Genomic DNA, 25,684 nt, shown 5'->3' on the forward strand with positions numbered 1-25,684 from the left:
GTAGACCTTGAGATAATATACTCTAAAATCTATTTTCTTCTCTTTTTATTTCTTTTCCTTTCCTTCTTGCTACTTAATAGTCCCTCAGTGTTAAGTGGTCTCATGTACATATAGGTATTTTCCCTTGGGTACTATCAGAGCAACACAGCATGCCTGTAGTTCTACAAATTTTCTGAGATGCTGTGCTAAAATACACAGTAATTAGCATTGTGGTCCCACACACAATGGTAGCATCCTAAAAGGATGAACACTAGCATGAAAGAGAAACATCAGTAAGTCAAAACCCCAAGCTGTGCAAAGTGTAAGGCCACAAGTGATGAAGACATTTTTATTAATGAGCTATAACATAACTGGTAAAATCTACAATGCGTGCCTTATTTATGCCTCTATAATCCATGAATTGTTAGTAAAAATGTGACATCTGAATAATGGGGAGAAGTTACTATTATGACATTACTAAAAATGTCAATAAATCAGAGTCAAAGAACTTCAAGGGGCGAAGGGATCTTGGTAAGTCTTGTTGGATGAAGTGTGTCCCCCAAAAAGACATGTTCAAATCCTAACCTCCAGTCCTGTGAATGTGACTTTATTTGGAAATAGAATCTTTAAAAACATTATCAATTAAGATGAGGCCAAACTGGATTAGAGAAGACCCTAATCCATATGTCTGATGTCTTTATAAAAAGGGAAGAACTGGATACAGTCAGTCACAGAGAGAAAAGACAGTCATGTGAGGACAGAGGCAGATGCATCTACAAGCCAAGGAGCCCTTGGGGCTACCAGAAGCCAAGAGAGAGGCATGAAACAGATTCTTTCCTAGAGACTTCAAAGGCAGCATGGCCCTGCCAACACCTTGATTTCAGAATTCTAGCCTCCAAACTGTGGGATGATGAATTTCAGTTGTTTTAAGTCATTCAGCTTATGGTATTTTGTTACAGCAGCTCTAAGACAGTGAGCTTCTGGTCTATCCCCTCATTTTACAGATGTGAACATATACCTGATTTCTGAAAAACAGAAAAAGTAATGAGATGGAAAAGTAATGAGAACATATACCTGATTTCTGGAAACAGGAAAGACTTATTAATAAATACTTGTAACATGACAGGAGCCAAGTCTGGTTGCCTAACTGGTACTCTTTCTGTATCTCCAAGTTAAAAAAAAAAAAAAAAAAAAAAACTTTAAAAAAATCTACATGTGAATTGAAAGATACATAAATTCCTTAATATTTCTTAATTCCTGATATCTTACACAGTAAACTTACGCATGTTTTTTTAAATGCTTCATACCATACTATCTTAATAAACATCATGACAAACTCTAGATCCGTACACAAAACACCTAACTATATCATACTAAGCTCACAGCCAATTATTATTGTAATTTAAAAGTTAAGTTTAAAAAATAAAGAATAGTCTTAATGAAGAAAAGAAGCCAAAAAAGGAAAAATGAAAATTTAAAAATTAGTCACAAGGAGAAGAGCAAATCTTATTTTCCCCTCAGTGATATCAGAAATGCAGAGTGGGAAGATCTAACCTCCTGAGCTCTAATAGTTATCTATAGGAACCTCAGACTTTCAACACCCATAGTAACAGTCCTTACTCTAGAGCTATTACTGATTTTTAAAAATTCTTCTTGGACCATCCTAAACTTGGATAGAACAATGAAAGCTGGCTGAAGATTACTTTTAGCATGTGGTTGCATGCATGGACACATGCTGCCAAGTCTTTCAACTTACTGTCCTCTCAGTCACAGACCTTCCTATCTTAATCCCACAAGGAATTTCTTCATCTTCCCAGATTCTGTTCTTCCCTTCCACACAACGCTAGGTTATAATTCCTAGACAATATTATTTCAAAAGGGGCAAATCCCCAGTGATGGTGATAAAGGGACCCATCTGGCTCTTTCAATGTTGCACCAGACTTGGTATCAGAGCTGAAAGTTCAGTAGGACTGGCATTTTTGCCTGAATTTGTGTTTCTCCTCCAGCTCCCCTTTCTAAAACTCCCCAGCTTGTTACCTGTTGGCAGTGCTGGTGCTGCTGCTCCCACTGCTGTTGTGTTTCTGTGCCCGGCTCAACCTCCGTGGGGGCTTTGAATGCTGCAGCCGGGGGCTTGGTATGGAGGGGAATGACATCGAGGCGTAGCCATGTTCACACTCTAATAAGAGATAGCAAGAAAAAAGACACGATAAGAGATGTTATACCCAAATTCATGAATCTACAGATCTGAAGATCTTGCAATAACAGGTTGTCGAAAGTAGGAGAAGAAAAAGAGGTGCAATTCTCCCACTCTTCATGGCTGAAAGATCAAAATTCTAGTCCTTGCTTGGACACCAATCTTGAGACTTGATATACAGACCCAACCCACCACCTGCAAGGTATACTGATATCTCCCTTAAACTAAGTAATTTCTCCCTCCTCTCAGAAATCCTTTAATCCAAAAATTCTTCCTGATTCAAACACCCTAATCTCCAAGACCAGTTACTGTTCACCTCAATGATTTCACCTGCCTCCAAATTCCCCTTTCCCTTTAACTCTATTAAAATTATTATTCAAATAATTCAATCACCTAATCCTAGAGGCACATTTTTCTCTCCTGACACTCCAGTTCCCAGAGTGCTCTTCAGACCCCAATCTCTATGTCTCCCTTGGATTCCATGTCTTAAGGGATCCCAATACATCACCCCTCAGATATTCAGAGGCCCCAATTCTACCTCCTCCTCCCTGCTCTTCAGATGACATTTCCCTTCCTTCACTCTCACACAGCCTCCAGCCCTTCGTGCCCACCACAGGCCCCCTTCCTACCACATTTTCTTTCCTCTTCCTTTTCAAGCCCCAAGATTCACCACCTCACCCCCAACCGCCTCTCTCCCTCTCCCAGGTTTCACCTCACCTTGGGCTCCCCTCAAGCCCTATCTCCCCTGCTCTCCCAGCTCGGAGGTCATCCTCTCTCTAAGCCAGGACCCCTCCTCTCCCGCTCTCCTAGGACCTTCCTCCTCACGTGCCTCTCACACATTTCACAGCCCCCTTACCCTCCACACACACACACACTCCTCCCCTCCACGCACCTCATCACACACGCATCTTCTCACACAAGCCTCCCCTCACCAACTCATGGACGCCGCTACTCACACAAACCTCCCCACACTCGCACACCCCTCCTGTCACACGCACACACCTGCCCTCACACACCCCTCCTCTCGCACACAAACCATTCCTTACACATGCGCCTCCCCTCACACACCCCTCTTCTCACGCATACAGCCCTCCCCTTACACGCACCTCCCTTCACACTCGCCCCTCTCCTCACACACACAAAACGTTCCCTTCACACGCACCTCCCCTCACACACGCGCGTCCCTTCCCTTCACCCGCGGCACCGCACTCTCTGCACCGAGCAGGGGCTCGCGGGCACAGGCGGCGGCCGAGGCGGCGGCGCCCAGCCGTTACCTCGCTCCCGGCGCTCCAAAAACTCTGCCGCCTCCAGCAGGCGCTGCACGTTGATCATCCTCAGCCTCTCCATGGGCACCGCGGGTGGCGACCGGGACCTCTCCGCGCCCCCTTCCCCCACCGACAGGAGGCGCCGCAGGCGGCTATAGTCAGGTGCCGTCCCGGCACATGTGCAGCCTACGGGCCGCCCAGCCCGGCCGCAACTCGGCGCGCTCTCCGCCGCACCCCCCAGCCCGCAGCAGCCGCCTCAGTCTCCGCCACCCACGCCGCCCGCGTCGCCCCCGCCGCGTAGCCCGCAGCCCGCGCGCGGTTTGTTTACCTCTCGGCGAGAGCACGGGGGAGGGGCGGGAGCAGCGCCGTGGCCCGCCCATTCCCGCCCCTTCCTCTGCCCCCTGGGAAATGTAGTCCCACCCCGCCCCCTGCATGCCGGGAGTCGTAGTACACAGGCCTTCTCAGCGAGCCTGCACCCTGCAGGCTTCCGCAATGCACACTGGGAGATGTAGTGCCGCCGGGCTTCCTTCTCTCCCTCCAATGTGGAGAGACTAGAAAAGTGGCCGGCTGGACTTTGCTTTCCGGAGAGAAGGATTTGAGCGAACTCGAAGTCCACTACTCCCAAAGACGCCGTTTTCTCAGTGACTCTCCGAGAATTCGCGGGGCTGGACCATTCCTTATCCGAGGTCCCATCTTCCAGTCCTCTTATTACTTTCTCATGCAAAAATCTGTGCCTCAGTTTCCTCATTTATAAAACGAGGAGAATAACACCTGCACGGACAACACACACAGCAACGTTAGAAAAGGCAAAATCACTGTTTATAAGAGAAAGAGGTGTTTTTTCAAGAGCCAGAAAGGGCTTCCCTGAGGGCCTTCTTCCACCTCAGTTTCCAAACAGGTAGTTTTTTTAATCTTATTTTTAAAAACTCGTTTCTCCTCCCTCAGCTAATGTTTTTAGAGAAAACCTCTCTGGTGCTGTAGGTGAAGGATATAAGTCAGTAGGTAAGTGATTTGGTGCTGGAATGAGTTCAGATCCTGACTCTGCCACTTACACTAGCTGTGTAGACTCTTTAAGCCTCATTTTCCTCATGGATATGGTGAATAAAATTACTCCATTTATCCAATTCAGTAAGGGCCTGCCATGTGCCAAGTATACTACTAGACTTAAAGCCTACAGTAATCTGAGAAACAGACATGATCCCTGCTCTCAAGGAGAATATAATTAGTAGGACTTATGGTGAAGATTAAATAATTCCAGCATTCAATACATTCTAGGCACTCTAATTGGAAGCTATGATTGTTTCCTCTCATGCTCTCTATTATGATAACTGAAAGTGGGGAGAGAGAGAGAGAGAGAGAGAGAGAGCAGGAACCATATTAAAAGACTGCCACTATTATTATCATTAGGTAGATAAGTCTAAATAATATTTAGGAGACATTTTCACTTGCCTATCAAATATAATTGTGCCATTTTCCCTTTTCTCAGATGTTTGACATAGAATGCAAGGAAATAAGCAAAACATAGAACCCAAATTCCAAATCTTCATGAAATTTGAACTGTCCATAAATTTATGACAAAATGTCCGCATTTCTCTATAATCCAGAATGTTTTATGTGGTTTATATTTATTATTTTTAAATTATAATAATTTGATATTTGCATAGATTTAGCCTGAGTTTCACAATTGTCAAAGGCCTTAGCTCTGACCGTGACTAATTCCAAGCATCTGGGCACAATAAAAGGGTATTAGTGAGGGTCTGATAAACATTCTTGGCTGTAAAACACCTTTCCCTGTGAAACAATCTTGGACATTGATTCGGGGCCGAAGAGGGGAAAGGAAAAGTGGGAGGAATACATAGAGATCGAGAAAGGGAATGTGGCCCAGCACCTAGGCAGATCTGAGAAAATCCTGTATATTATGGATTGAATTATATCCCCCACAAAGAAATATTCAAGTCCTAATCCTAATCCTGCAGATGCAAACTCATTTGTGAATAGGATCTTCAAAGATCCTATTAGCTAAGATGAGACCAAACTGCATCAGAGTGGGCCTTAATCCAATATGACCAGAGTCCCTATAAGGGAAAGAAATTTGGACAGAGTCAGGAGGAGACAGACAAGGAGACAAGCTGCCATGTGATGGAGGCAGAGATTGGCTGGCATCTGCTGGCTGTTTGCTCCCAGGCTGTGTTTCAAAATGGCTTTCTCCAAAATATCTCTGGGCTTCTGTCTTCACTCCTCTCTCTCAGGTCCTGTACATCCTTGCTTCCTTCTCCCAGAGCATTTCTCTCTAAGCATCTGTGGCTCCTCTCTTAGCTTCTCCAGGACAAACTCTGGGCTTCATTTCTTAGCTTAGCATCTCCTAAAGTCCTTCTGTCTGCATCTCCAAGCATCTCCCAGCATCAGCATCTATGTCAGCTCTTGAGCTCTCTGAAGTACTCCAGTGAACTAATCAAGACCCACCCTCAATGGGCGGGGTCCACACCTCCATGGAAATAACTTAAAGTTCTCACCCACAGTTGGGTGAGTCACATCTCCATGGAAACACTCAATCAAAAGATTACACCCTAATCAAAAGACTAATAAGTCTGCCCCCGCAGGAGTGCATTAAAGAACATGGCTTTTGTGGGGGACTAATAGGTTCAAACCAGCACAATACCCATAACTTTTACCCACCTTGATTATTTTAACCTCTGGTGGGCATCTAAAATAACAGGATGCTCCTGGTGAGGGGAGAATTTCCCCTTCTCTGAGGTCGTTCCAATGGCTACAGCAGAAAATAACATCTCAGGATGGAAATCCTACCCTCTCAAAAATGTTATGGGCTTCATGCTGCATTTTAACATTTTCTCCCCTTGTACTTTTTTTTTTCCCAGAGTGAATATAATCTCCAGTGAGGTCACAGGCTGCAAAATTATGCCAGCTCTTTTAAATATTATACTTGGCATCACAATTAAGAACCAAATAAATGTTCCTTCAAATGGAGGGAGACCCTAAATGAGAGGAGTTCACAAACCATAGGGGAATTTATTTTTTGTAGAGACTTTGAAACACAGACTATGCTTTGCCAGCTTTTGGCTAGGTCATTTCGTATCTGGGTTTTCCCATTGGGTGTTGATAACAACCACCCTCTACCCTCAAAAAGGGACATGTTGGGTATGGATGGAATGGAACTGTTTAAAAGAAAATACCTATTCACTCAGAACATCTGTTAGCTGAAGGTAGAAATTATTTGATGAAAGTTAGTTTCCATCATTTGCAGAATCCGTTTATAAGTGTTAGATCCCAAGTTGCCAAGAGTTTCTCCGATATCATAAAAGAGGCAGTTTTATGACAAAAGAATATGGTCTACTTTACCAAATGGGAGGTAAACCCATATGACATGCAATCAAGAAAAACAGCACAACTGAAAATATACATGGATTCAAGATGGGTTTAAATCCACAGGTCATAAAGCCCTAGCAGGTTATTAATAGACTAGATGCTTGGGGCACATACCTGGGTTTTCACAGTTGACCTCCAGGTGAATTACCCAGCCCTTCTTCTAGAGCCATGGTCAAGAGGGAGAGGACAGGAGAGAAATAACGTAAGAGCCACCAAATGACCACCTGGGCATGTGTGAAGAACTGGGGGTGGGGCAGTGTTAGGGGCTGGTTTATGTACAGAAACCTCTGGCCTTTTCTAGCAGCAGTTGAAGGTGTCACCTCCTTCTCCCTGCTGTGGGTGCCTCCCGGATCCCTACTTGAGCACCAGCAACAAGGGCCTCCGAAAACACAAATCTTAGGGCTCTGTCCTCTGGTAAGTGATGCCACTTATGAACCAACCCTCAGTGCCAATCCTAGCACCGGATCCAGAGGCAGCCATGGCATCCCTTCTGCTCAGATGAATCCAGTTTGCATCATAGATGCAGATGGGGAAACTGAGGAAAGATAAGTCTACTGACAAAAGAACCTGAAACCACCCACAGGTGCTGGTTCTGTCCTCTCCCTAAACTGTCTTTCAGGATAGTCTCATTTGAAAACAGAACAAGTGCCCCAGAAGTCCCCCAGGCCTGTATCAAGCACAGGTCAGCTGAGGACAGCCTGTCTTCTGGAGGAAGCAAGCAAACCTCTCAACTCTAGGGGTACCTTCCTGGCTCAGTTTGCTCAACACAAATTTCCAGGTGATTTATGGCAGACTCATGAACACTAGGAGGTGGTCTGTGTTCTACCATTTCTGCAGACCAGATAAATGGAAGAGGGGAAGGGACCACGAGGTTAACTTACAAGTCCAAGGTCACTATGTTGGTGAAACCTCATGTTAAGAGAGCTTCCCTGAAACTGCCAAGTGCTCACCAGGCAGGGCACTGTCTTCTGCAATTATCTTTAAGGATAGGGCTTTTCAGATCATTGCGGTTGGGGAAGGGTGAGCTCTGAAGCTCTTAAATTAGAGCTACTTTAAAAGAAGTGATACATTTTTCCACCCCCCATCCCAAAGTGACAGGAGCAGCCTCCTTCCCACCTCTCCCCCCAGAACCCAGAAACGTGAAGAGCAGCAGAAAACCTTTCCCTCTGCCCGGTGAGTCAGCCTTGCCTAACTTCATGCGTAAGCTCTCCTCCAGGCAGCCACGGCTCAGAGCTGCCGGGCTGTGAGCAGCCGAGATAAATTTGGGTCTGGAAGGGATGACGTAATGCTAAGCCCGAGAGGTAGCTGCCTCCTCGCCTCCCAGAGCTCCGGTCGTCAGGGCTGCCGGCTGACATCCCAGCCACACCGAACACACCAAGCAGCCCAGTGCCCAAGCTGGGGAGGAAGGAGAAAGGGAAAGAAAGGGCCTGGGGGTGGGGGGAAGGGCAGGGGAAGCGGTGTTAATCTGAGATCGCTGAATCTGGAAGTTTGTTGTTGTTTTTTGACTTCAGTTTTCTGGTGAGATCAGACCACTGGCAGAGGCTCAAACAGCTGCACTTGACTTCCATCCTGGCCTCTCTTCCCCCCAAGTAAACGGCTTCTTACATCTTATTAAATGGCCTTTATTACAGCAGCCTATTTCGGTTATTATAATGGATGTGTTAATCTCTCCGATGTCCTTTTCCTTCTTTTTTTCATGATCTTGTATCCAAGAAGAAACCTGCATTGCAGGACTCAATTAATATGCACATCTAAGTGGCTTGCTTACTCTGGAGCACCTCGCTTGGTGGATTCTAGGGGCCATTTGAGATGGGGAAGATTTTGCTAGGGCCATGCCAAGTGAATGTTCCCTCACATAACATTTCAGGGTTTATTTCACATAAATTTATATCATTTAACTGAGCCCTCCATCCAGTCCCCATTTTTCAGATGAGAAAACTGAGGCTCAGAGAGATGTGGTAACTTGCCCAAAGCCACACAGCTATCTATCTCAGACCTTCAGACTCTCTTCCCATCTCCAGAATTCTTCTGGTTGAGTCAAGTTTTAAAAAAGAAAAAGAAAAAGAAAAAAAACTAAAATGGAGTAAGTTTTCTGATCTTTTAAAACTGTGGGGCCCCCATTCTTCAAATATCAAGACCAAGTTACATTCCAAAGGGATCAGAAGCCTGCATTTGTTTTCTGTTCAAAGTTTACTCTTCCCTAAGGAAAGGCTGCCCTCAGAATCAGTTCCTTCTTTGCCTTTGAGGACCACAAGCCCTGGGCCCAATCTCCCCACACCACTTTCAATTAAAAGACCACCACAGGTAAACAATCTTTGCTGTATCTAAGTAATTTCCTTCATTAACAATGCCTCCTGAGTGCTCTTTTCAAATGCATTTCATCATTTGTTGCTGTAGTCATGTAGTATTCTCCTTGAATTTGTGGTTGTAATCATTTATACTGGTAGATTTCTTGACTTTCAGCCATCTCTGGCATATAAACTGGTAAGCCATGGTATGTTCTTCTTTTGATACACTGCTTGATTCCATGAGTTAATGTTTTGTTTAGAATTTTTGCATCCATATTCAAAAGCAAGAATAAACTACAATATTCTTTTTGTTCCATTGATCAAGTTTTGGTATTGCAATTCTCTCTTCTTTTGAAGTTAGATGGAACTTGATTCTCAAACCTTTAAGGGGGAAAAAAAAAAGAACACCAGAGGCCTTCCCCTACTGTGGGGATAAGAGGATCCCCACATTCTTGCCGCAGCCCTAGGAAACCCCACCCCCACCCTTGCCAGGAGTTGGCTTCAAGTTGTCCTGCCCCATCTCCTTGGCGGCACCACCCCCTTCCAGGCAGCAGAAACTTGTGGAGGTCACTCTTAGGCCCAGCCAAGCCCTGGCCATTAAATCACACATGGAGCCCCTGCTGACTTGTGTCTGAGTTCTTGGCCTCAGGTACAGCATATATAATAAAAAGCCAAGCTCTTGCCTTCTCTCCCAGCTCCAGCATTCTGATCCTAGGCTTCTGAGATTCTCCAGAGATCCTACAAGAATATGCCTCCACCTGCCTCCTAGCCACCATTTAATGAGCACCGACTACGTGCACGGTGCTTTACTTACCTCAGTTAATTTAATCTTCAGCATACCTCTGGGATTCCTGTTTTACAGATGATTCAAACCTGGATTTTCATACTCTTAAACCCCACAGCATACTTCATGGTATGTTCCATCAGTCAAGGTCAGACAAACTTTGTTAGGGCAATAGTCTCAACCAAGGGCAATGCCATCCTCCGAAGAGGCTTTGGAAAGTTGGAGGAATGTCTTTTCACATGTCACAATGATGAGGAAGGGGGCTCAGCTGGCATTGAGTGAGGGGGAACCTAGGATGTTAAAATCCTGCAGTGCAAGGATTGAGAAACATGGGGTCAGAAGGTTAAAGGCAGAGAACTCATTAGTCATTCAACAGATATTCCTTAAGCATCTCTAGGCCCTATGCTAGATGCTGAAGATAAAATAATGAACAAAACTACATATGATACCTGTCCTCAAGGTGCTTATATTCTAGCCTGACAGGCTGATGATAAACAAGTATAGTAATTACAAATTGTGATAAGTAGGATAAAGGCCAAACGACAAAGTGGAGTATCTTTAATGAGGAAGGATCAGGGAAATATCCCAAAGGCTGTCTAGGCCAGCTTCTCAAACTTTCATGGGCATACATATCACCTGGGAATCAAAGTAAAGTGAAGATTCTGATTGAGCACCTGGGGTGAGGGCTGGGAATCTGAATTTTTTGACACGTTTCCAGGGGATGCCAAGGCTGCCCATCCTTGGACCACACTCTGAGCAGTAAGGATAAAGGCAATGGCAAGGATTTGGATTTTATTCTAAGTGAGGCAGGAAAGAAATTGTTGAAGGGCTGTAAACAAGTCAGTGTCATGAACCCAGTTATATTTAAGATCACTCCTGTTTCCTAGATCTTGATCAGAGAGAGGAAGAGGTTGGACCCATGCTGTTTGACTGAAACCAGCTGGCCCATGCTGTCACAGTCACAGCCAGGGTCCAAGGCTCCTCTCTGTGGCTCACGCTTGCCTCCCTCCTCTGGCTCCTCTGGCAGAGGCCCTTGGCTCCAAGCACGGGCCAACCCAGTTGCCCTACAAGCTTGGGCGCCTTCGGGACGTCTAGTGCCATTTGATAGGGTGTGGAGTCACACTCCTGACACCCTGGCATGCACACTGGTTGGGTGAGTTCCACCAGGGGTGCTGGGCAGCATGGGACATCCCAGACCATAGCCTTCCAGAAAAAGGGGACTATCTGGCTTTGGTATGAAATCCCAAAGAATCCCGGAAGGTCTTGACTGCCTTCTCTCTGTCCTATGATGCATGGAGAGAAAAGGAAGTCGCTCCAGGGAAGCATCCCCAAGGGGACCCTCAGCTTGGACTTCAAATATTCCAGATTCCATTTCTTGTCTCTTACTAACTTCTTGCTCCCTGAGGCTGCCTCCAGAGCCCTAGGGTCTCCCTAGGAAGGCAGAAAAAAACTGGGTTTGAGTCTCAGCTCCACCGCTTTCTAGCATGTGGTCTTGGGAAAGTCAATCAGCCTTACTAAAGCTTAGCTTTCTATATAATGAGAATAATTATAGGACCCTCCTGTTGGACAGTTGTGAGGATTTAATGAGCAAAGCCATGTAAAGCCCTTAGCACAATTCTGGCACATAGTAAGAGCTCAGTTAAAAGGGACCGTTATCACTCTTCCTTTGAAAAACAGGAAAAAAAACATTGCACTTGTCAGCAGCCCTCCTGGGGACACATTTTATCATATCAGACTCCCAGAAGGCAGACAAGAATTGCTGATTGGCCTCTATTTGTCTAACATTTGAACTGAATTTAGAATTGGAACTGGAAGCCATATATATATTTCACTTGGGATGCACCAAACACAGTACTTGGTTCCCAGGAGGTTTTTTTTTTTTTTTTTTTTTTTTTTTATTTTAATCATTTTATTGAGATATATTCACATACCATGCAGTCATACAAAACAAATTGTACTTTCGATTGTTCACAGTACCATTACATAGTTGTACATTCATCACCTAAATCAATCCCTGACACCTTCATTAGCACACACACAAAAATAACAAGAATAATAATTAGAGTGAAAAAGAGCAATTGAAGTAAAAAAGAACACTGGGTACCTTTGTCTGTTTGTTTCCTTCCCCTATTTTTCTACTCATCCATCCATAAACTAGACAAAGTGGAGTGTGGTCCTTGTGGCTTTCCCAATCCCATTGTCACCCCTCATAAGCTACATTTTTATACATCTGTCTTCGAGATTCATGGGTTCTGGGTTGTAGTTTGATAGTTTCAGGTATCCACCACCAGCTACCCCAATTCTTTAGAACCTAAAAAGGGTTGTCTAAAGTGTGCATAAGAGTGCCCACCAGAGTGACCTCTCGGCTCGTTTTGGAATCTCTCTGCCACTGAAGCTTATTTCATTTCCTTTCACATCCCCCTTTTGGTCAAGAAGATGTTCTCCGTCCCACGATGCCGGGTCTACATTCCTCCCCGGGAGTCATATTCCACGTTGCCAGGGAGATTCACTCCCCTGGGTGTCTGATCCCACGTAGGGGGGGAGGGCAGTGATTTCACCTTTCAAGTTGGCTTAGCCAGAGAGAGAGGGCCACATCTGAGCAACAAAGAGGCATTCAGGAGGAGACTCTTAGGCACAAATATAGGGAGGCCTAGCCTCTCCTTTGCAGCAACCGTCTTCCCAAGGGTAAAACTTATGGTAGAGGGCTCAACCCATCAAACCACCAGTCCCCTATGTCTGTGGTCATGTTAGCAACCATGGAGGTGGGGTAGGCGAATACCCCTGCATTCCCCAGGAGGTTTTAAAACTTATTTGTTGAATTGAGCTAAAGTTTTCAACTGGTGGAAAGAAAGTTGTATGCAAGGCACTCAGGGTCTTGGGAGTCAAGAAGTGCAGTAAAGATTGTCAGGCTACAGTGGAGATAAGAGGGAGATGGGGTAGTCTTGGGCCCCCCATAAAAGTAAAAACAAAGTCCATACCAGCCCCCACTTGTCACCCATATTCTGACAGCACAGCCCTAGGCAAGCCTTCCATTTTAATACAATAGCCTACCTAGTCCCAAGTCATCTTTATTCAAGCATCCTTGCTAATGGCAATAAAGATATAAAGTATCTCAAACAGTAGGTAATCCAAATCCCCTTTTATTTGGCTTTAGCTTGAATTTCCCAGTCTCCCTCACTTTCAGGGCAGTGTGTTTATCTTTCTAATTATTCTGTGGGTGAATTTCCTTCACAGGCACTGGGGGTGGATATTAGAGGTGTGTGGCCCAGGGCATGGAGTATGGGAGGTGGGATTGGTAGAATACACAGGTATAGACAATCTTCCCAGTGCAGGAGGCCCCTATCAGTAAAGCAATGAGAGTAGAATGTGTTTATTTACAAGTCTGCTTACATGGTACTTGGCTTCCTAAGCTCAGGCAGTAAAAAAAAATGCCAGACCCATAGTAATTACCAGGACAAACGGGAAGGATTTTAGAGACCACAGGTAGGGAGGGATGAATTATCACTTCTGGAAGCCCAGGATAAGTTGTTGCTCTGTCTGAAATGATGACTAGAAAGACCCCAAGCCTAAAGCAGATGCAATCCCACACTGTTGGGGTTTACTTTCAGACAGCTGAATTTTCCAAATCTGGCACTGGAATAGAGTATCTGCTCCCTGCAGCCAGGGCCTATATTCTCCAGGACCAAGCACAATGCCCGGCTCTAGCAAGTATGTACTCCTTAAATACCAGTTTAATGAACAAACTCACAGAACAAATTGAGGGAAAATTATTGGCACACAACATCATTCCACATTTTACAAAATACTTGCTGCAAGACTTTTTAAGAGAGTCCCTCTAGTCTGAATTTTTTTTTTTTTTTAAAGGGATTCTGTTTACATATATTTACTGGAGATCTATTGCTCAAAGCAAGGGTCACCTGAACTTTCAAAACGTTTCACAAGCGAGGGGCCCAACACAGCATTCTACCAACGAGAGGAAGCAAAGAAGCCTCTAGCTCACGATGGCGGTGGCAAATGCCCATTATTTTTGGCCAGAGAGAATCAAGTCAGCTGTTGACAGCTTTAACACCTCTGGTCCGGCCACTCAGAGATAATGATATCAGAGACAAATGCTTCTCTCAAGTTGAGGAGAGAGCAGGTGTCTGTCCCTAGGGAACTGAAACCACTTTTCTCTTTCTCTCATTCTCTCTCCACTGTGAGCCCAGAGCTCCGCCCTTCACCGCCAGAAAGAGGCCCCTCTGGGAAGACCTGAGTTCTTCCTCCTCCGTTAAGGCTGGGGCAGCCATCCCATAACCATCACTGCCTTCTGGCTCCTCCCTCCCTCCAACATGTAAAAGAAAAATTTTTTTCTAAGTATGGCAAATTCAAATTAGCTTCATTTTGAAAGACTACTGAGAATGTCGCAATGACCTTTGCAATGACCGGACACACCCTGGGGATCAGTAAACCAGGTTGGAGAATTGCTGCTTTCTTGAGCTCTGCCTGGGACCCATTCTCACACCAGGAGGCAGGGAACACAGCTCAGAGGCCCTGGTGCTACCTCCACTGTGTCACCTGGGGCACAGCCTCTGTCTTTCTCAGCCTCCACTTCCCTGTCTGGGTAGTGAGAATGACGGACGCTCTGGGACCCCTGGGGCTGCTTTGGGCCCTGATGCTTTGCTCTCCCCACCTCCTTTAGAAACAAAATCCAAAATGGAGGGGAAGGAAGAATGGGAAAGGGAAGAGAACGTTCAGAAGGCCTGACCATCATAAACCTCCCACCACTTCTGCTGGCTGAAAATTGCTTTCTTAATTCTGCCAGAAGATTCCCATTTCTTGATGGGTCGTTGCTTTCTTACTTCTTTTTCTTCCTTCCTTTCTTTCTTCTTCTTTTTTTTTTTTTTTCCAACTCAAAAGCCACAAAACCACAATTCACCTCCTCGAAGCAGGTCATTTGGAAACCAGAGCTGTCGGGGGTTAGGTGTGTCAGGCCTGACTTACTGGTGGTATATAAGTGAAGTCCAGGCCAGGGCAAGCATGTGCTTCGCTCCAGAAACCCAGTTTAAATCAATATTTATCCAACTGTATTTATAGAAAGTGGTGGTGGTTTGGAGGAGGGGGTGGGGAGGACAGGCAGGGGGAATCTAAAACAGAACAAGCCACAATGACCGATGCAAATCTTTGTGGCCAATTCGTTTCTGCAGGGCCAGGTTTTTTTTTCTAAAGGCAAAAGACCCAGCTTTTTGATGAACCTGCTGTTGGCCCCAGTATCATAGCAACTGCCCCAAGTCCTCTAATATGCCCAGAGGACAGACTTGGAAAAGGCAGCAGGAGGGGGGAAAGTTTCCTAGGAGCCTTAAACTTGACCTAGGGCCAGCAGAGTTGAACAACTCTGAAAAGCAAAACCAGAAAAAAAAAAAAAAAAAAAAAGGAAAAAAAAAGAAAAACTTTTCTGATTGGCTATTCTGTCTCCAGCCTCACTTCTAAACCTTTCTCAACAGAGTATATTCAGGAAGACACAAAGAGTTGTATGCAGCAACCTTGGGCAATCAACAGGGTGTTTCAAATACTAGTTCTGCTTTAGGTTGCTGGATGACCTTGGGCAAGTCACTTGACCTCTGTGGACTTCACTCCTTGCCCATAAAATGAGCACACACACATATAAGCTTAAGACTGCAGGTTCTGGAATCAGAGCCTTCGGTTTGAAACTCAGCTCTGCCGCTTACTAACCATGTGACCTTTGGGCAAGTTACCCAACATCCCTGCTCCTCGGTTACCCCCTCTGTAAAATGGAGGTAAAAAAATTGCATGCGTCATGGGGTTGTTGTCAAGACTGGAGGAGTTCATGCATGTTTAGCTCCATACTTGGTATACAGTCAGGGCTCAATAAAGGGTAACCAGTATTGCTACTATGCAATGCAATTGGTTGCTGCTGCTGCCTGCTGGCATCCTTTCCATTACTCTCAGTTGCACCTCCAGACTTTTGCCCAGCCATCTCCAGATGAAAATCCACCTTTCTGGGTATGTCCATGGGAGAAGGAAAGTAGGTGAGCAGCTATTGTTTTGCCTTGGAGACAGATGGAGACTCCTCCTCTGCTCCCTTCACCCAAACCAGGAATGGCTCAATTCAGTTTTTCCTACTCCCTAAGTTCCTACCCCCTTTCCCTGGGTCCCCTCCACAGGCACCTTGTTCCTGGAAGCCCTAGGACTCTGAAATGCCATGATATCTTCAAAAGTCTGTTCTGGCATTTACCAGTGGGCAGATATCATATTAAAACTAGAAAAAAGAAAAAGGTAATTGAATATGGGGCCCATAACTTAGGTTGCAGAGGAAATAGGAACCAGATTTAAGAATGCTCTTCACACAACTCCACCCAAAACAAATATCCCAGCATACCCCTACTATAAATCAAGTTACAGTTTTCCAGAATGGATGGATGGAAGGAAGGAAGGAAGGAAGGAAGGAACTGCACATAGTAAATGCTCAGTAAATATTTGTAGGATGAGTAAAGAATAATGTGATGCCTATCATGCAGGACAGTGAGCTGCTTGAACATTTGCTGCCATCAAAGCCCTCAGGTTTAAGTATAAGTGGCCCTAAGGCCCGTACTTTTTAATCCAGTAATTGGTTGATTTTCAGAGTTGTACGCAGTTTCAGCTCTCCTGGCCTGACCCACTGTCTCCTTGCAGGCCCTAGTCTTATAGCCCAAGGGCAGTCTAGGTTGATTATGGGAGACGCTCTTGAAGGAAATCACTATTCCGACTCTTCTCCAAGTCTACAGAAAGTACGTCATCTATCCCTTGGCCTTCAAACGTAATCACTGTGCCATAGTCAGTAGATGGCAAGTCCAACAAATCAGGGAATTTATTAAGTGCTTACCATAAGCCCAGTGGTATACTATATGCAATGGCTGACATATACCAAAATACTATAGGTGATCTTTGCCTTTAAGTTGCTTATAAACTCCCTATGAGGATATAACTAATACATCAGAAGCAAGTAGAGAATTGCATGGTACTGATTATGGAAGGTCAGAGAAGTTATTTATTGAGCACCTACTATGTTCCAGGTACTTTAAACGTTTAAGGGCAGCACCTCCCTTAGTTGTTCAGCAATGATGTGAGGCTATTGTTAATGTTACTCCCATTTTACAAACAGACAAACAAAACCCTGGAATCTTGGTGAGGTTAACTAATGTGCCCAAGATCACACAATCAGTAAACAGTGGAATAGGAATTTGGGCCCTGCTGTGTGACTCCAAACTTTTCATTCTCTCAACTACTCTGACTTAAGAAATAGAGCCAGGTGGGCTGAAATAGCCAGGGAAGACTTCCTGGAGGAGGTGGGAATGGACCTGCTTCTTGAAGAATGGGTAGGATGCAGATAACCCTCGAGGAGCAGACAATGAGGACATTCTAAGTAGAGGGAAGAGTATGAGTCAAGCACAGAGGCATGGCTGTGAAGCTTGCTAGCTGGTAGACTTGCTGGACAGGAGCACAGCTTTCATGGGGGGGGGGAGAAGGAGATTAAGTCAAGGAGGCAGGGTGGGGCCAAATGACACCACACAGCAGTGGCTTCCTCCTCCAGGAGGGAGAGGCTCCCAACAAAGCACCCTCCCCTCAATCCCAGGTAACCCACTCTGGAGAGCCATCCAGGGCTTTTTACTCCCATCTATCTAATCACTCTGCTACTGTTGTAAGTGCTGCCTCCAAAGCTACTTTTCCTAGATGCTAGGAAGGCCATTCTCTCCTCCAGACTTTACCTGCTGTCTTAGCTTCCACTTCTTCCCCCTTCACCTACCAACCAGCTATTATAAACATTAATATCCCTTTTTGAATTTCCCTTTTACCTTTCAGTTTTAGCCTTTTCCAAAACAGGGACTAAATCTTTTTCTAATTATGAGTAGTCATAAATTTGCCAACTGTCTGCTAAACCCCAAATGCATATACATGATGCCAGAAGCTATTTACATATTTCGGAATTTGACAAGAGTCACAGACTTCATGATCAATATTTCTAGAGGCCTTCAATTTGAGATTCATATAGAGATCTGCTGGCGAGATGTACCTGTGGAAACTCCCAAGCCGGAAAGACCCTTTCTTTTCCTTGGGAATCCCTTGCAATGTACAGAGCAGGCAGTCAATACTGAGTATTTTAATTTGACCCCCCTCCCCCAAGAAAACTCAATCTATCTACCGGAAATAATTCAGCACTGTGGGCCATACTTGGTGAGCACTCCTAGTACAGAAACCTCAACGAGGCAATGAAAAGCAGTCTGGCTACAATGGAAAATAAGGCAAGCGCCCGCCAAGTAAGTACTTGCAAACAACAGTTAAAACGGATCGTGTGAACTCGTGACCAGGGTCTGTCCGTGCATCTCGGGAAAGTCTCGTAGAACCCGAAATGGAGACCCAAGGCCCGCACCCGCCTCCTGGGAGAAGAGCGACCCTTTAAGAAGAGACTGGACCAGCTGGCCGCACTACAGCTCCCAGAGATTTCCTGGCTCGCCTCCTGGCGCCACCCCCAGCCTCCGGCCTCGGCAACACGTGACGTCAGAGGAGGCTGAAGCTGCCGATTGGCTGGACGACGCAGCTAGGTCAAGTCCAGTCAGAGGAAAGAAGTTTGTCTCCATGTGGAAACCATGTGTCTCTAGCTGGGAGGGGGAGGAGGAGGAGGCGGAGAAACTGAGATCGAGTGATTACAGAGGAACTGACTGAAATGAAGGCGGGGAGGTGGTGCACCTGAGCCGGCCAGCAATGCCCTTTCAGTAGTGACCTAAAAAAATCTGCAATACAAACGAATCCTGATCCCCCTCCCAATAATAATAATAATAATAATAATAACAATAATAATGATAAGAATAATAATAATGTGATGATGATGATGAAGCTAGAGTCCCTGCTTCCTTCCATAAACTAGAAACCTGGGAAATCCTGGAATCCTAACGCAACGCCCAGCTCCCTCTCCCTCCCCCAAAGACTGAATGATGTAAGCGTTTCGGAAAGCGGGGCTCTGGAGCAAAACAAGCCCCGCGCGCGCGGACCGACCCGCAGTGCCCGAGCCCGGCGCACGCACGAACCCCCCTCCCCACCCTGACTCGTGTTATTGCTGTGCACACGCGGGTCGTCGTGACGCGCAGGCATTGTGTGCAGCGAGCAGAAAACAACGGCGAGCACAGCCAGCGCGAAGAAGCGCCCCCAATAAAACCAGACAGATGCAGGGTCCGCCGTTTCTGTACCGGGAGAACTAGACCCGGCAGGATAAAGTGGCCTCCGTGGGCTGCTCCTGTTTTCAGAAGGGATAATGGAGGGCCGAGCGGATGGTCGCATGGAGTTTACTGGGGTCACCCCGCCTGCGTGAGCTGTTGAGGAGTGGGCTAGGGCCGGGAGCGGAGACACCCCCACCCCCACCCCCACTGCAGCCGAGCCGGGTACGGCGCAGCGCCCTACGCGCTTGGGGAAATCTGGGGGCTGTTGGCATCACGTCACGCAGAGCCAAACAGCAGCGGCGAAAAGAGGCGAGAGAGCTAAAAATACTCCCGCGGGGAGCCGGCCAGAGGAGGGGAGTGCGGGGCGGAGGGGCTGTTACGCACACGAAGTTGACTTTGACTAGGCGCTGAAGTGCCCGAGCCCCTCTCGGGGACCCGCGGGCTTGCCGCGCGCACGCCTTGGGAGAGGGGCCGGGAGGAAGCCCCTCGGCTCCCCCGGCCTCGATAGCCCAGCCCCGCTGCCTCGGGCCCGCCCCGCTCGGGGCAGCCCCGGTCCGTGTTCCTGGCCGTCTGCTTACGTGACTGGTGGCCACGCCGGAGCTCCGGCACGGGGTAAACAAGGAGGTGGCGGCCGCCGGGGCGGCCGCGGGGGTGTAGATCTCCGATTGTTTGCGGGTGCGAAGGAGGGAGGGGACGCAGAGGAAGCTCCAGTCGCCTCCTTAATACCCCTCGCTGGGGAGACAAGTCAGACTCGCCACACATTGCCAAGGTGCCCTCTTGGGTGCAACCCCCCCCCCCCACACACACACACACACAGCCAGCCAGCGCCCGGGGACTGGGGGGCGGGAGGGGGCTAAAGAAATTGCGCCCCTCCCCCTTCAACAAAAGCAAACACACCAGACAAAACCACGTCCTCACCCACTCCCCATCAGCTATGGCTTTTCAGAAACTAGCTTCCTGACAAATGCACTCCCCCACCCCCACCCCCATGAATAATCGCCAAGCGTTTCGGCCGCTCAGCCCGCGGTGCGCCTCGCTCGCAACCCAGGCACTCCGGGAAAACAGGCACGAAGAGAAAGAAAAGAACGCATCCGCCCTCCTCCCAACACAGATCCTTGTTTTTGCCTTAAAGCGTCTACACAATTGCGCTGCCACACATGGTTACTTTAACCCTGGAGGCCTGGAGTGTTTGGTCAGCGAAGGTGTTTTGTGTGTTTGTGGGTTGTTGTGTGTTGGGGTGGGAGGAGGTTGCAAGATCTGACACGTTGCAATCGGACCATTTTTCTTTCTTCCTCTCTCTCTCTCGACTCATTGATCTTTCCTACTTGTTCGCACAGATTAAAAAGCTCGGTTTTCTCCTGTCTGTTGGTCTGTCTCCCTCGGCCCCTTCCCCCCTCCCGGCAGCTATTACTGTGAGGACCGTGCTGGAGGCGCCGCACACGCGTGCCCGGGTTAAGTCTCTGAGTCGACTGCCTGGGGAGGGATAGGGGGACCCGGCTGGCAGAGGCAAAAAAGAAACAAACACCAAAAGGAGGCCAGGCATCGCGCTCCACTTGAATCCGGAGGGGCCGGGGGTAGAAATCGACCAGGAAGGCGTCTGCTTTCCTCGCCCGGCGTGCTCACTCGGAGCCGTCTCCGGGAAAATAAAGAAACAGCACACAACAGCCCTCACCTTCTTCCCCAACTATTGTTTCCTACGAGATCCCAAAGTTTCCTTCGAGCCGCGTCCCCTCGCCAAGTTTCCTGGGCTACTGCTGGCACCACCCGGGCCCGCCGGCCTGTTTCTTGTGTGGGGGGGGGGGGTACCCCAAAGCAATGGAGGCGCAGGGGGACTGTGTCCGCGGACGCGATGGCCTGAGCCCAGCTCTGCTCCGAGAGGAGAGAAAAAAGCGAAGTAGACAGGAGGGAGAGGCCGAGCCCGAGTCAGCCGGTGCCCACGCCGTGGAGGGCTGTTTGGTTGTTGTTATTGTTGTAGTGTCTGTGTGTTTTCTTTCTGCAGCCGCTGAGCTCTGCCCACGGTTTCCAACTTTCGGCTTCCAATCCCCACCCCACCCAAGAACGAGCGACAGAAAAACAACACTTGTCTGCTCAAGAAGGCTCCAGGAAAAAAAGGAAGAAAGGCGACCTCGAAGAGATGAGCTCTCGGCTCAGTTGTCAGCAAACAACAACACTCCCCCGCTCCCTGGCGGGGCTGTCCTCCTAGCCCTCAGGAGACCTACAGACAGACGCACCGACAGGCTCCCCCACCCCACCCCCCCGACTTGCTCGTCTTTGTTACATCTTTAGCAGCTTTGTGCGTGCGTGTCCTTTCTCTGGTGTCATCGGCTTTACTGCCGAGGGCTGGATGTGTGTTGGGGGAGGCGGGGGCGCGGGCCGAGCAGGCGACCCGGGTCGCCCAAGTGGGCAGGGAAGAAAAAGCTGGGCTCTGCGGAGGAACCGGGGCCCCCAAACTTACTTTTGTTTTCTTTCTCGATCTGCTCCAGGTAGCTGGCGGCCTCGAGCAGAATCTGCACGTTCTGCAGAAAAGTGTTGATGTGCTTCTCCATTGAGGTCTCGCTGGTGTTGAAAATGTCCGAGAAGGGGCACCTGGGCTTGGCCCCAGCGGGTTCCTCGGTCTGGGCCGGGGGCTGGGGCGCGGCCGCAGCGGGGGGCACGTCCGGGGGCTCGGCGGGGACCAGCCCCGTGCCCTCGCAGCGCGCCTCCTTGCGCGGCCGCCCGCGTTTGCCCATGGAAGGACAGGGGTCCGTCAAGCTGGTCCTCTTACGGGGACTCCGCGGCCCGGCCGAGCTCCGGGCCCCGGGGGAGACCGGGCCGGCTGAGCGGAGGAGGCGCCGGGCGAGAAGCCGACCTGACTTCCCGAGCCTGGCTGCGTGCAGTTGTGTGTGTGAGTGTGTGTCGGTCTCGCAGTGGGTCTGTGTATATGGGAGATTGAATGAACCTACAGGACAGACGGAGGCGCTCTGGCGCCTGGGTCCTAGTGCGAGGCCTCCGCAGAGGACTGGTCAAAATAAAAGGTGGCGACAGCCGAGGCAGGGACCGCCCCCTGCCCGTCCCCGCACACTCTCTCCCCAGATCTTACCACACTGTAAAGCAATGTATTCTAACCGGAAAGGGGGGGGGGGGACAAACAAACAAAAAAACTCGATGCCTTTGAGTACACCTGCATAAAAACAAGCTATTAGCGATTTTTTCTTCACAAAAATAACTTTGTAAAGTGTCCAGCACAATGCCTGGCACATAGCAGGGCCCCCATAAATGGTAGCTGCTGTGATTATTTAGAAATTATATATATATATTTATATATATGTGTGTGTGTGTATATATATATATATAGCAATCCAAATGGGAAGAATTAAATCATCACATGTAACCTGAAGTTCCCTTCCCCAACACAACCCTACACACACTCACACACACACACACCCACACCCCTAAGGGTGCTCCCATGCACCTTCACACAGAATGAAATTCCCAGGCCACCCAAGTCCTGGTTACAGATTTACTTTCCCCTTCTTTCTTCCTTCAAATGCAAAGTTATTTTCCAGGAAAGGGGAGGAGGTGTAAGCGCCTCTCTCCACAATCCTCTTCCCAGCCTTGGTCCAGCTGTGCAAAGCTCATACTAGCGTGCCTCCACACCTGGCTCCCTTTTATTTGACAGAGTCGAAAGTGGCAGTAAAGTTCCCCCAGCTGAACCGCACCTTTTGACTCTGAAGACCCCTAAGCCCAGCTGACACTGTCATTTTCATTTCTGCTGCTGTCACACAATGAGGGTCTGTGGGATCCATGGGTGCCTTCCAGCCCTGGGAGGTAAGGTAAGAAGGAGTGAAGGAAATAGTTAAGGGCCACTCCAGGGTGCCCTAGCGACAGGTTCAAATCCCAGCTCTGCTCCAAACAGACTGAGCTTGGGCAAGTCCCCTAACCTCTGTTGGGCCAAATGTCCACATTCATGAAACCTCTGATAAGATTCTTTCGCGGATTAAATCATATCTGCACTTAGCACACTGGCCCATAGTAAGAGCTTTTCTTTCCAATTCAGACCCAGCCAAGAGCCTGGGGTGCCTACTTTGATGTAACTTGTATCTAAGAGGGGAACAAGTTGCCAAAACAAGACCCTTCTGCCTTTCATTGGAAACTATCCCTACAAGCCCTTCTAAATATTGCTACCTTTCACGGCCCCCTGGAGTTCGCCTCTAGGGGAACCATTTACCTAAAGTACATGATGAATACTGACCCCAGGAGATGAGGAAGCCACCTTATCAGAGGCAGCTTCCTACACATTTTTACCATGAAGACTCTTACTGGAAATGCAAACTTTGTGGAAAAGAAAAAGAAAGTACATTTATTTGTGAAACTCAAGCGTATAGTACATATACACTCTCTCCCTTCCTCACAGAGCCTTTGAGAAAGTCTGTGCACATGTTTTTTTCAATGAAGTACTTTATTTTGAGCGTATATACCAAAAGCAAGAAAAGACTTTAGGAAACTGGGGACATTAGCACCAAGAACACGGTACTGATTTATTACAGTGTAGGCAAAGCAGTCCCTGAGATAACCTTTCCTGACAATGTCTTTGGATATGAACTGAATGAGGCAGTGGCAGAATCTTCTTTGTTCTGCACAGGTGTTAAGCATGGTGAAATGGGACATTCGAATAAATTCTGAACCAGTGCTGCTCATTCTTCAGTGTATCCCCTGGGATGTAAATCCTCTGGGATCTTGTTAAAATGCAGATCCTGATTTTGTACGTCTGGGGTGGGACCTTTGATTCTGCTTATCTACCAATCTCTCCAAAGTGCTCATGCTGCAGATCCACTTACCACACTCGATGAGTCCTGAGCCCTGTTAGGGGTCTCAGCTCCTTTGAGAAGTGGTTCTCCAACTTTGATGGCTATTGAAATCACCTGAGGATTGTTCAAACTGAGTACCCATGCCAAACACAGCACCAACTAAACTCGTATCTTTGAATAGGACCCAGGCATTAGAATATTTTAAACCTCCCACGTGAATTCAGTGTTTGTGACTTTTAAAATATAATAACCTGCTGCTGATGTGACAGGAACAATCAGGAAATGGCATTTTAAAGCCAATGTATTAATATTTGGGACCATTATATAATCATGCTGCACATTTTCCATCTTGTAACAAACTTTACATGATTGATCCCTATGACCTTTGACTAGGAGAGAGTAGAAACTCCTAAGAGCTAGGAGATAAAAGTTCGTCTTCCATTATCAGACCAATTGCTGATTGTTTTGTTTCTGTCGGAACCACAACCTGAGTTATTCATGTTTAAAAGTCTATGAACATCTAAGGACTTTAGGAAGTTCTCGTGTATGCACAGTTTCAAACATGTTTTATCTAGTGCCATTTTGTAAAAACTAGTGCTTGTGTGAAACAGGCCTGGTCTCCCTTGCCCCAAATGAAAGATGATATTGAGACAATAAACCAGCTAAGCCTGGAGAAAAATTTGGTCTCCCTTTAATTCCCCTGTGGAAGCACAGGCACATATACAGTACTGCAAATACACAATCCTGCAAATCCACACGTGTATATATATATATATATATAAACACACACACACACACACACACACACACACCCTCTGAGACAGGCACACCCACACCTGTGGATAATGGGGCAGGGGTAGAGCGTTTTGTAATTATTTATTTATCCCTGTCCCATCTCTCATAGGTCTGTGAGCTTCAGAAAGCCCAGTGGGAATCTTCAAGCTGGGCTGTGGATCTGACCAAAGCCAAAATAAACACTGGCTTGAAGAAAATCTACAAAAAAGTGCTGATTTGCACTATTCCCACAGTCGGCAGCAGCCCCCACCACCATTCCCATGGAAAACACCACTGCTGGTGCCAAATCAAGTTTTCTCCCCATCATAGGGGCATTGTTTTTTGTTATTATGTGAGTTCTTAGCATCAGACAATGGCACCACAAGAGACACAGTGGAGGCAGGAGAAATGCCTTTTTGTTTCACAAAGTCTGTGGTATTGTGCCTCAGAGTCTTGCATATAGTTTAGTTGCATGTATTCATTTTGGTAATACGTATGTGGAACGATGAATGTGCCAAGAAAAAGCGCAAAGCCCCTTCCTTATTTTTTTCAGAGCCCATCAAGTGTTAAATCATATTATCATCGCATTGCTCTCTCCCTCCCCTCCCTCCATCCCCCAATTAACAGATTTCTCTAATAAAGTTGGCCCCAACAGAGAGAGTGGTGTTTCAGAGGTTAGATCACGGGACAGGCATCCAGGACGCTGAGTTACAAGCTCAGCTCCATTCCCGATTAGTTTTGCTTCCCGGGAGGAGCCATTCAAACCCTTTGCACCTCACTTTCTCTGGGCCTTTGACTCCAGAAATAAGCAGGCCTCTTTGGAAACTTGCTGAGGTTTTCTGCAGAGTTGGCAGTGAACAGGTAGGGGATGAGAATGCAGCTGCCCTGTTACAAACACTTGAGCTTTTTGAATGAAAACCATCGCTGAGAATACCCAGTTTGACCAGTCATGATGCTCCCAGAGGGCCCGAGATATCTTCAATGCTTGTTCAGCCTGGGTCTTGTTTTCTCAATCTTCTGTTTCTTTGTTTGGCTTCTTTG

At 47.3% G+C, this 25,684-nt stretch overlaps 1 protein-coding gene across 3 annotated transcripts in view; it reads right to left on the reverse strand.

The window, feature by feature from the left end:
- The window catches only part of MXI1 (MAX interactor 1, dimerization protein), a 139,029-nt gene extending 117,035 nt beyond the window's left edge, over window positions 1-21,994 (reverse strand). The window contains exons 1-2 of one of the 3 annotated variants that reach the window (XM_037803759.1): window positions 21,538-21,994; window positions 2,017-2,155 (exon numbers count right to left, since the gene is read on the reverse strand). In XM_037803759.1, the coding sequence (XP_037659687.1) occupies window positions 2,017-2,155; window positions 21,538-21,811 (413 nt within the window). In that variant the 5' untranslated portion in view covers window positions 21,812-21,994. Of the gene's footprint in view, window positions 1-2,016; window positions 2,156-3,447; window positions 3,690-19,660; window positions 19,860-21,537 lie in introns of those variants that run through there. The other 2 variants (XM_037803760.1, XM_037803761.1) reach the window with 2 other exon arrangements.
- Between the last annotated feature and the right edge of the window lie 3,690 nt (window positions 21,995-25,684).

The sequence above is a fragment of the Choloepus didactylus genome, chromosome 15 (assembly GCF_015220235.1).
Source record: "Choloepus didactylus isolate mChoDid1 chromosome 15, mChoDid1.pri, whole genome shotgun sequence".
Lineage (NCBI taxonomy): Eukaryota > Metazoa > Chordata > Mammalia > Pilosa > Megalonychidae > Choloepus > Choloepus didactylus.